This window comes from Monopterus albus, unplaced genomic scaffold (assembly GCF_001952655.1).
Source record: "Monopterus albus unplaced genomic scaffold, M_albus_1.0 scaffold67.1, whole genome shotgun sequence".
Lineage (NCBI taxonomy): Eukaryota > Metazoa > Chordata > Actinopteri > Synbranchiformes > Synbranchidae > Monopterus > Monopterus albus.
The window spans coordinates 1,453,506-1,464,489 of NW_018127947.1; the positions used below are offsets into that span (position 1 = coordinate 1,453,506).

At 42.7% G+C, this 10,984-nt stretch overlaps 2 protein-coding genes across 2 annotated transcripts in view; both read left to right on the top strand.

Annotated features, from left to right (window-relative positions):
- fads6 (fatty acid desaturase 6) overlaps positions 1–4,257 on the top strand; it is a 19,453-nt gene extending 15,196 nt beyond the window's left edge. Inside the window, exons 5-7 of the mRNA XM_020604766.1 lie at positions 397–584; positions 1,501–1,680; positions 2,327–4,257. Coding sequence (XP_020460422.1) covers positions 397–584; positions 1,501–1,680; positions 2,327–2,476 — 518 coding nt within the window. The 3' untranslated portion in view covers positions 2,477–4,257. The remainder of the gene's footprint in view (positions 1–396; positions 585–1,500; positions 1,681–2,326) is intronic.
- Positions 4,258–5,103: 846 nt separating this feature from the next.
- Positions 5,104–10,984, top strand: part of trim16 (tripartite motif containing 16) — a 7,261-nt gene continuing 1,380 nt past the window's right edge. Inside the window, exons 1-5 of the mRNA XM_020604605.1 lie at positions 5,104–6,219; positions 8,503–8,598; positions 8,889–9,122; positions 9,552–9,723; positions 10,041–10,136. Of these exons, the coding sequence (XP_020460261.1) occupies positions 5,563–6,219; positions 8,503–8,598; positions 8,889–9,122; positions 9,552–9,723; positions 10,041–10,136 (1,255 nt within the window). The 5' untranslated portion in view covers positions 5,104–5,562. The remainder of the gene's footprint in view (positions 6,220–8,502; positions 8,599–8,888; positions 9,123–9,551; positions 9,724–10,040; positions 10,137–10,984) is intronic.

Consider the following 10,984-nt stretch of genomic DNA (forward strand, 5'->3'; position numbering starts at 1 on the left):
TTGGTTTTGTCTTTGTGGTGATGCATTGGGGAACACTTTATACGGCCATTGCCGTGACTTGTCCAGTTCTCCTTCGCCCGCTCCGTGCGTCTTCTCTCTTCTTCTTCTCGTTTTTTTTGGTTGTTTTCTTTAAACATTGCAAAATAATAGAACATGAGATATGAACAATAAATTCCTCAACACTCATATAAAACGGTTATAACACTGTGCAACTGCATATTTCAACCCATCACAACAAACCATGAAATTTCCTAATGATCCACTATGTGACGAAAACAAACACCCCAATGCATCACCACAAAGACAAAACACGCTCTGGCAAACAAAAGAAAACAACACTCTGATTCTGTGAATAATCAGATTACTACACGCATGATGGTTTCTGTGGTTTTGCAGCTCAGCTCCGAGGACACCCTTTGGCCCTCATCATTAGGACCATGCTGATGGTGACACTGGGCCTGTACTCACAGTACTGGCTGCTGATGCACGTCTCTGGTTTCAGGTCACCTTACAGCGCCTTGTTCTGTATGCTTGTATGCAGAGCGATGTTCTCTGTGCCCTATATCCATGTCAACATTTTCCAGGTGAGAAAATCTGCAGCACGTTGTTTGAACCTGTGAATTATAAATAAAAGTATGTATTTATTTTGATAGATCTGAGTGTATAGAGTGTATATCTGTATGTGTTTCCTCTTCACGTTTCAAGGTTTTGTTTGGGTTTAGAATGTTATGTCATAGGCAGTTTATTTGGAAAAGAAAAAATATCCAAAATCGGGCAGAGACAGCCGGACACGTGCTCAGCTCTCACAGATCTGACTGCTGGCAGTATTTGTTCAGGCCAAATGATTATGAGAGTGCCTCTTGTTCGAAAGCCTTTCCAGAAGCCCTGGCTCAATGCAGCATCAGACCAGTCCATGAACTACAGGGATAAAAATGACTCAAGTCCAGCAGGTCACTGGGCATTATTCTGATCAAAGAGTGTGAATGTGGATTAGAAAATTAAAGCTCTTGATGTGAAGTTGACGGTCTAGCAGGGCAAATTGTTTTGTTGTTTGTCTCTGCTGTCTCTTGGTACTGTTGTTGGCTGTTGTACTGCCTTTTCTCCCCTGAACTCAGTGTCCCCTGAGTGGTCTAACTGCAACTCTGGTGTCTCTTATTTCCCTTAACTGTGAGAAAACCCATATCCGAGATGTGTGCATGTACAACAATGGCTGCACCAAGACAAAAAAGTTATATGCCCAGTATAAAAACTGAGTGATGGAAGCATGGCCAGTGACTTTCTGAGCTCATGATCTGCTCTCATTTTCAAAGTTCACTGACTGTAAACACAAGAGTTTCTCTGTGAGTCAGAGCTGACACTTTTAATTAGCATTTTTGTTGTTTTTGAGCTTAAATTGAAATTTCAAACCTCAGTTTTTACCAAGGAAGGTTGTGTGATATGATCAAAAGCTCCAGAACAGTTGACTTAATCAAACCGGTACAAATTGTGTGTAATTTCTAGCACATTGGCCTCCCCATGTTCTCCCCGACCCGGCGACCGAAGAGGATCTACCAGATGACCCACGGAGTCCTGAACCTGCCACGTAACCCGGTGCTGGACTGGATGTTTGGACACTCGCTGATCAACTGTCACGTGGAGCACCACCTCTTCCCCTTCCTGTCTGATAGCATGTGTCTAAAGGTAGGACAAAGACTAAGCAAACAAATAATGTCCACTACAAAGGATATCATCAGCTGTCCCGCTCTACTGAATAGTTCATCCCCTAGCCAGAGGGTCGCGGCCTCGATCCCCTGCTTCTCCAGTCCACATGTCAAAGTGCCCTTGGGCAAGGCAGCAAACCCCAGGTCGCCCCTGATGAAATCACCGGTGTATGAATGTGTGCGTGAATGTGTAAAAAGGGAAATAATGTGAAAGCACTTTGAGTGTGCTTCAGTGCAAAGAAAAGCACAATGCAATAGCAAAGTTTTAATAGAAACTGTTACTTTTACTTAATTTTGGTTCTGTCTGACATGTTGGCTTGAGGAGCATCACTCTGTTAATACACCTTTGTAGTTATTTAGTATTTCTCTGTGGTGGTGATGTGTTGTTTTACATCTCTGTGATCCTTTTACTTCTGTATGTGTTGTGTGTATATTTTGTGTTTCTTTATGGCCCTGTTTCTAGCCCCCTCTTCCTCGTTGTCTCTTTACTGTACAAACTGGTTTCTTCTTGAAGCACAATGATTGTGTGAGTTTCTTGGTGTGGTAAGAACCACAGTTCACTTGCTCATGTTTGTCATGTGCATGTTCACACTTGCCCCTATGTCTGCCTGCTCTCTGCTCTCCAGGTGAAGCCCGTTGTGTCCAAATATCTGAATGAAAAGCAGCTTCCCTACCAGGAGGACAGCTACCTCTCCCGCCTGAAGCTCTTCTTCCAGAGGTACCAGGAGCTGATGGTGTTTGCGCCTCCGATCACAGAGCTGGTGGGAGTGCAGTGATGAAGGAGGACAAAGGTCCAGACTAAGAAGTGCTACTGGTCAAATGCAAAACAAAAGTGTGTTTCTGCTGACATGATGCCATCTCCTCAGTTTAGATCTGAGCTCTAATGCCGTCATTCCACTGCTGCCAGGATCTGTACCAGGCCAGTTATTGGCTACTACTGCCTGGCACCGAAACATGTTTGTGTTTCCACAAACGTTACAGTGGGTCTTCTCCTAACTGGAGGGTTGGTGTTCAATTCCTGGCTTCTCCAGTCCACATGTTGAAGTGTCCTTGAGCAGGACACTGAACGCCAAGTTGCTCCCGGTGGCTGTTCCACTAGTGGGTGAATGAGTTAATAGTGTAAAAGCTCTCTGACTGTGCTTCAATGCATAGAAAAGTGCTGAACAAGCACCAGTCAGACATCATGCTTTTCAGCCTGGTTTCAGTCCAGGCACAGTCCATTTGTGAGACAATGGAAACCCAAACGCCGGTGCAGTACGGTTCCTGGAGGCAGTGGAATGACGGCACTACACTAAAGTTTGACTCAACGTTAACGTGACACCCTCCTGATTGCTTTTTAAAAATTATAGCATTAATAGGCCTCCTAAAGCTTTAATAAGTAGCACAAAGATAAGCACTCTAAAGCTAGATTAGCTTTAATGAGCACTGCATTCAGAGTCACAGTGATCGCAGCTCCCTGTCTCATGAAGCTCAACTTATTCAGGCTTTATGTACAGTAACATGCAACTTCAAGAGCTTCAGAGGATTATACTTAATGAAATTTAAAGAAATGGTTTATTCCTGCTAGTGAATGCATTTATTGCTCCAGTAAAAATGTATTAAGATCAAAGTTGCAGAGACTAAGCACAGCACTGCAGTGTAAAAATAGCAGTCATGTTATCTCAGACTAATACCATAACCAAAAACTGTTGCAGAAAATATAAAGGCTTTCTTTCCCTTTTCCGTCCATCCACATATATGTATAGTGTGAGAAAAGGACTGCAAGACACAATTAAGAAACTGATTATGCACACATTACCGACACTGTTATTGTAACTCACGTTGGTCCAAAGCGCAACAACTTGGATCTCAGCAGGTTTTAACAGACACTTGATTTGAACTTTTTATTCTTTTTAAAGCAATTTATGGCCCCATTGTACATTTCAAACATGCTTTAGCCCCCTGAGCTGCTGTGCCAGGTCCTCTGGCAGGTCTGTAGTCTGCAGATTAAAAATAAAGGGGGACCAGGCCTTCTCAGTCGGGGCCCTAAAATTATGGAACATCCAGTCAGAGGATATGAAGTTCACAGATTCTGTATACACTTTTAAATTTCATCTAAAAATGTACTCGCACAGCTGTGCCTTTTTCGTTTTATTTTTATCGTATTTTATTGTTTTTTAACATTGATGATTTTAATTTTCTCTGTTGATCCCCTTTTCTTTTCCTTCACCTTATTTCTGTCAGCATCACCATGTTTTAACACTTTAAATATGTTTTCTTAAATAAATGTGCAGACATTCAGTAGAAAAGGTTTTTAAAGTGCTATATAAAACTTATCAATATGATGAAACGTCCCAGAATGGCTTTATAAACAAAAAATACCAGTGATACAATCAGAAGTGGTCAAAGCCACTGGAAGGCGAAGCACTGTGATGTGTGAGCTTTAGTCTGGCTGCAGTTCTAATTGTGTGTTGTTATCTTTCTGATAATAAATTTTAATTTGAATTTTCATGAATTAGACTTTATTTCATTGCCTCTATGGACATGTCTCATATTATCACAAACTTGAATATCTAAGGATCTGTGCTGTCTGAATAAGTTGTCTTGTTACATAAAAATAAACTATCTTCAATTTGAACCTTACTGTATTGATAGTCATGGCTGAAGTTGTGGACTTAGTGGAAAGTCACACAAAATAAAAAAAAACCTTCATACACTCACAGAATGAACACTATACTATAAAACTGTGTTGGCTGATTTTGGCCACTGGGGGGGCAGCACAACAAGCTCACCAGCTGCAGATAGAGTGGCCCCAGTTGAACCTGGCCCTGCACCACCATGCTGCCCCACAGGCACATCAATTAAGCTTATAATTAATAGGCTATAAGTAAGTTAATAAAATCATACAATCATAAAAACACAAGAGCATTGCTCAGAGAACTGTGAAGGGTTTGTAAACCTTTCTGTTGGAAAAGCTATCAAATGACTACAAAACAAATACACGACCACTCAAAAGAGACAAAAAGATTCCAATGACAGTAAACCGAATATGCCAAATGACAAGAATATACAGAAAAGAAGTAAAAACAGGAGCAAAATGACTACAAAGAGTTGCAAATTTAGCAAAGATGAACTCAAACAGGCTAAAAACATTCAGAGTAAGTGTGGTAAACACAGGCTGTGGCCACTGGGGGGCGGCTTCTGCCCTGAAGCTGACTCAGCCAAAACTGGATTTTCCAGTTGCACTTTGAAGCAACAGAAATGTTTAAATGTGACAGAGGAAGCAGGTGAACAGACAAAAGCGGAACCAATGATTTCCTGTTGTATCGACACAGAGCAACAGTGCAGTGTGAGTTCATGAGCTGGGTGAGAAATAAAGACTTGAAACAGTTGAGATAGTGTTTGCTGATGTTTGATCTTGTACGCTTCCAGTTCATGATCAATGTAGGGAATGCAACCCAACACCTCTCTGTTCACCGTTTACGGTGTCAGCTCCACCCTGTGGCTTTTGTTTAAACCAGAAACTGTTTCTCATTGTGAGCTGTTGTCGAGGTCTGTTCCCCTGTCAAGATGTGTGTAACCCGAGCCCTAACCATAACCACCAGAGGGGCGTTACTAGAAACAGTTTTAACAGGGGGAAAGGCTTCTCGATGGAGGCACAGATCTTGACACAACTCCGGCCTGGCTGTGTGTGAGTGCTGAAGAATAACATTTACTGCAACTACGAGGCCTTGGACTGACACTGATATCATCTAGGCGTGGCTTTCCCAGTTCTTCGATCTGATCCAGAAACTTCCAGCTGACAGAAGAGGTCAAGCCAGTTATTTTCAGAAAGCATAAAAGAGTCGGAGTGAAGCAACGCTGACAGAGCAGGACCTGAGACATGGCAGAAGCAGCAGCTGTAGCAGGTGAGCTGACTGGAGACAAGCAGGTGCCTGGTGGTCACTCTGTTTGTGGCTCGTGCCTCGGGGACAAAGGAAAAGGATGTCCTGAGTGTCTGCGCTGTCCTGACAAGCCTGAACCTGCTGATGGGCTCAAACAGAATGGAACAGTGACTGAAACTCCTGTGAGCCAAGAGGAGCAAAGTTTGGACTCCACCACAGCAGAGGAGGTCAGAACTGAAGAAGATCTGACAGTGACTGAAGAGGGGACCGGGGAAGAACCACAGACCGAGGATGAGGTGAAAAACGAAGCCTCAGAGGAGATAGAAGAGGGCGTGAAGGCAGAGCCTGTGGGCCCAGACGATGTGCTGTGTGACTCCTGCATCGAGAGCCCCCGCAGGGCCCTCAAGTCCTGCCTCACCTGCCTGGTGTCGTACTGTGAGACCCACCTACGGCCTCACCTGGAAAACCCAAAGTTTCAGAACCACCGGCTGGTGGAGCCACTCAGGGACATCGAGAGGAGGACCTGTGAGAGCCACAAGTGGCCTCTGGAGCTGTTCTGCTGCGAAGATGCCTGCTGTGTCTGTCAGGACTGTTTGACAGAGGACCACAGGGGCCACAATGCTGTACCCGTGCTGGAGGCTCGCACGAGCATAGAGGCAAGTGTTCCCACATGCTTTTCTTATGGTCTGTGTTATTTCTCTTTCCTTAGAACTCCTCAACATCTGACTTTCGCTGTTGGTCTACAACACTTCTTCTGAAACAAATCCAAAATCAGTTAAAACCTATTTGACTCCAAATGAAGTATTGTCCACTTGTGGCCCCTCGCTGTAGTTTACAGCCCAAGGTGGGCACAGATTATTAACAGCTAAACCAAGGAGCAATATTTTCTTCACAGATTTGTGTTCTCAGAGGGATTTTAGAGGTGTGGGGAGGTGAACATGTCCAGTGTTTCTGTAACAAATTCATTTCTTTCTTATTCCTGGAATTAGATTAAATTAAATAGAATTGTCAAAATTGACTCTAGGAACCTAAAGGTTTTTGACATTTTATAAACCGAAAAGTAAATTGATCAAAAATTGATGAAAACAAGCCTTTGCAGCAGTACTTGAACCTAAGTCTTCAGTATTACACAGTCTCCTGTGTGGTTGTCAAGAGTGTTTGTTTTCTTTAGTTACTTATTTTTCAACCTGTGGCAAAGGTGGAGTCCGCCACAGTTTTAGCAAATATATAAAGATAATCTTGAGTAAATAAAAGCCTTCAAGAGCAAAGTGCCACTGAGCTCAGAAAGAGTCTTCACGTTACGTTCACACTGGTGCGTTCACATAGCAAAGAGGAGACACCTAGTAATGTCCACAGAGCAGTCTGATCACAGACGAACAGCATCATCCAAAAGCACCACAGCTGTTCTCACATTCCACCGTGTAGCTCTGACTCAGCATCTGCTATGATGCTCATTATTAAATCAGGAGCCCCGTTATGCCTGGATAATGATGAACTGTACTTAACCCTCAGCTCTGTTTGTCTCTCCTACATCTGTTCTTTGCAGTGTAGTGTTGTCAAACCTCAAACTGTTCATTAGAATGTAAAACAACACTGCCGGGTAGGTGAATAAATCACATTGTTACGTTTACTGACCCACAAAACTGTTGTAATTTGTAGGGTTTTTTTGTAATTTCCATTTGTGTGTGCATAAAAAACAAGAAGTGAAATAATAATTATACTGGAAGTAAAGTCAAATGAGATGCTGCTAAAGAGGAAATCAGTTCCCAGAACAGGAAAACATAGAAGACAATAATATAGAATAACTTCCTTTTAACTTCAGAGCTCATCTTACAAGGTCAGTGCACAATTCACCTCTGCTTTGTTTAATCTTCCTGTTCCCTGCAGGTTTGGTTTCAGGGGTGTTAACTTAGCCCAGGTTGAGCCTCTCATGTATTAGTGTTACATTCATGGCCACAGAACCCGGATGCATCAGTTTCTACCCGGACCAAAAACCAAACCTCTGTGTTGTTCTGAAGGTTTGTCCAGGATCCTCAGATGCTCTTCAAACCATCTGGATGAACAGATGTTCTGTCCTCAGCATGTACCAAGCATGTTTTTAACCAGTTTCTAAAGTTACTAGTCAGAAATGAAATATGTCCTTGAGGTTTTTATACAACTCAAGGAAAATAGTAAAAATATAAACTTATACTGTACAAAGTAACATCACTATAAAATACATATATACAGTATATAGTAAGTGGTAATACTGTTTTTAATTTAGGCTCACAGGCATATCTCGTTTCCATTAACATCATTTCTGTGGCTGAATAAGTAAACAGACTCATTTTTGCAGAAAATATTTTACAGTAAAAAGGAATAGCTCAAAGTTCAGGCCACAAACTTTGAAAATGAACTGGTTCACAGTTCCAAGGAGCTCTGGAGTTGTTTGAACCCGCCCCAGGAATTCAGACTTGATTGAAAACAAGCCTCACCCAGGCCAAGTGGCGTGTGAGCGAGATGTCTGATCCATCCTGGACCCTCTGAAGTGCTTCCCGCTGGAAAAAGCCTGAGATCATAAAGACCCCCAGAGGCAGCTGAAGTTAACTGTATCCAGACCCTTCACTGTCCATTGCATTCCACTGTCACTTATAATCCATCATGCTGTCTTTTCACCCTGCACCAGTCTTAAACTTGTGTATTTGTGTTTCCATTATTTGTGACTTTGTTCTGTCTTTGTTGTGGAGCTTACACCAGGACATTCTTTGTCTGCTTGCTCTGATTGTGAAGTCATGTGTAAACAGGGTGTGTGACTCCAGAGCAGAGGAAACAACAGTTTTTGTAAAGATAAAAGATGTTGACATTTGCAGACACATGTACTCTACTGCTGTTGAGATCTTGGCATATTTGCAGCATGACAGCGTGATGTGTGCTGACATCTGGCCTTGTCTCGTTCACAGAAGGAACTGAGCAAGAAGCAGACTGAGATGGCGAAGACGATGACAGCCGCAGAGAACGCCATCAGCAAACTGCAACTCAACACTGTCTCTATTGAGGTACACACGCCACCTGACTAGTCTGACATGACCTCAGTGTGTGTCACATGAATGTCCAACAGTCAATGGACATACATGACAGAGCCGCCCAAACCGGACAGGTTTCCCTGACGTGTGAGAGAAAATCCCTGTTTGTTATGTTGTTTAGGGAGGGGGTGACACAATCAGGTGTGCAGTCTGATGCATTCCCTACATATTATCTATCGGTGCTTTCATCATTTCCTCTCTGATTATGCCAGTAATACTCTGTCTATACAATGCAATGTAAAATTAAAAGTACTGCTCCGCAGCAATCGGTGGCTGAAGTACAAGCAGTGATCGAGAGCCAGTTTGAGGAGCTGCAGGCGATGGTGGAGAAAGCCAAGAAGGAGGTGACGGAGATCTTAGAGGGCGAGCAGAAGCAGGCACTGAAGCAGGCCGAGGGCATCCGGGTTCACCTGGAGCAGAGGTGCACAGAGCTGAAGAAGGCTCAGACGCAGGTGGAGAAGCTCTCCAAGAACAAAAATGATGTGGATTTCTTACAGGTAACACCACTGGGATCAGTAGCTGGTTTCTCAAGTCCAAGTCATGTTAAAGGCTGCATAAATCCTCACACTCCTGAAGGCTACTGTGTTTCTCGGGGTCAGCGGGTCTCAAAAAGGCTTAGAAAAAAGCCTCAGGAAGAATTTAAGGTCTAACATATTTTTCTAGTCTGCTGATTTTAACCAGAACTGGCTGAAAAACCAGAAGTGCTGTAAAAAATATGATATTAATCTTTATAAATCTGTGCACTTTGTAAGTAGAACTACTTACTAAGTGCATGAAAAGTATGAAAATGAGTGGGAAATCTTTCGTGTGGATCAGCATCACCAAGACACAGGTGTAAACATTAAGTGTATGCAGTGTAAACAGTCTCCAAAAAAGTCTTACATTTTACTTTATAAACCCAGCAGAAACCCTGGTTTGTTTTCTAGGAGTATTCAGTGTGGAAGAAAGAAGCCAGTGATATCTCCCTGCCGGGGGTCTACATCGGCCTGATGGACCGTCTGAAGTCCTTCAGCCGTGTGATTGTTGACTCCACACAGGAGCTCTGTGCCATGCTTTTGTCCTCGTACATAGAGAAAGTAAAGGAGACATGTAAAAATGGTAAGAACAGACAGTGCGGATGATGGTGCCAAGAGAAAGCACATTACAGATGTACAGACATTCCTCTGGCAGCCTGGGCATGTTCACCTCTGAAGAACTCTCAGGCTGTGTGTCATTCTGCAGCGTCACAGCTAACCTGAGATAATGTGTGTCTAAATATATGTTAGAACTGTGTTAGTTATATTTACATGTGTGCTTCGTGAGTCACCTTCTGTGCGTCAGACACATGAGGTCAGTCACAGGATCTGAAAGACAGGAAATACCTGTCTCCCCGTGACCGTGGATCAGACACTGAAACTGGTTTTCTTTCATTTCAGACAAAATGGGAATAAAAACAACAGTTCATACAATTGCTGGAGCAAAGCACAACTTGTCACTACCTGATCCAGTGACACACGCTGACTTCCTCAAATGTAAGTGCTTTTATGTGTTTAACAGTGGCCAGCTTATAGCACTCATGATGGGTTCATGTGCATTATGAGCTGAGGGCTGGAGGTAGGAACTGCTAAAAGAGCTCAAAGCCTCCATCCATGCATCAGGTTTACCCTGTTTAAGCAGAAGAGGACTGGAGACTTTTCCAGCTACACTGCACTACAAGCCTGGACAGGTCTATCACAGTTGGCACTCCTGCAGAAGTCCTGTAGAGCTGCATCTTAAAGAGCTTGCTCCTCCATCCTCGACCCCTTCAATGTGAATTCTCACCAGTAATTCTGATCATTTTATTGCAGTACTGGGGAAGCTAGCAACAAAAGGAGCTGAGTTGAATTTTACTGACACAATATTAACAAGAACGGGAAGTTTACACACCTGTTTGCATAGTTTCTGATAAACCTGCAGTCACTGGGTTAATTCTGACTGGTTTTTCATTTACCTGTCATCATTTTGCACCTATGTTTAATTGCTTTGCTTCTCTTTGTAGTTGTTTTGTGTCTGTTTTTAGTCATTTTTATAGTTGCATTACATTTATTTTTCTCATTTGGTGGCTTTTTGTTGTAATTTGCTAGTTATTTGACTGACTTTCCAACATAAAGGTCTCTTTACAGTTGCTTGGTCTGGGGGCTCCCTGACTCCATGGGCCCCTGGTAGGCCCGTTCATCTGTGGCCCATTTCATATAAATTTTAACAATTTGTAAGCTTCACTTTCAGACACTAAAAACTCTGCAACCCCAGAGAAAATGGTGCAGATATTTCTGTGAATAATTTCTGTTGATTTGTATTTGTTAAAGCAATGTTATTTCTTTAATTAATAAATTTTTTTAAA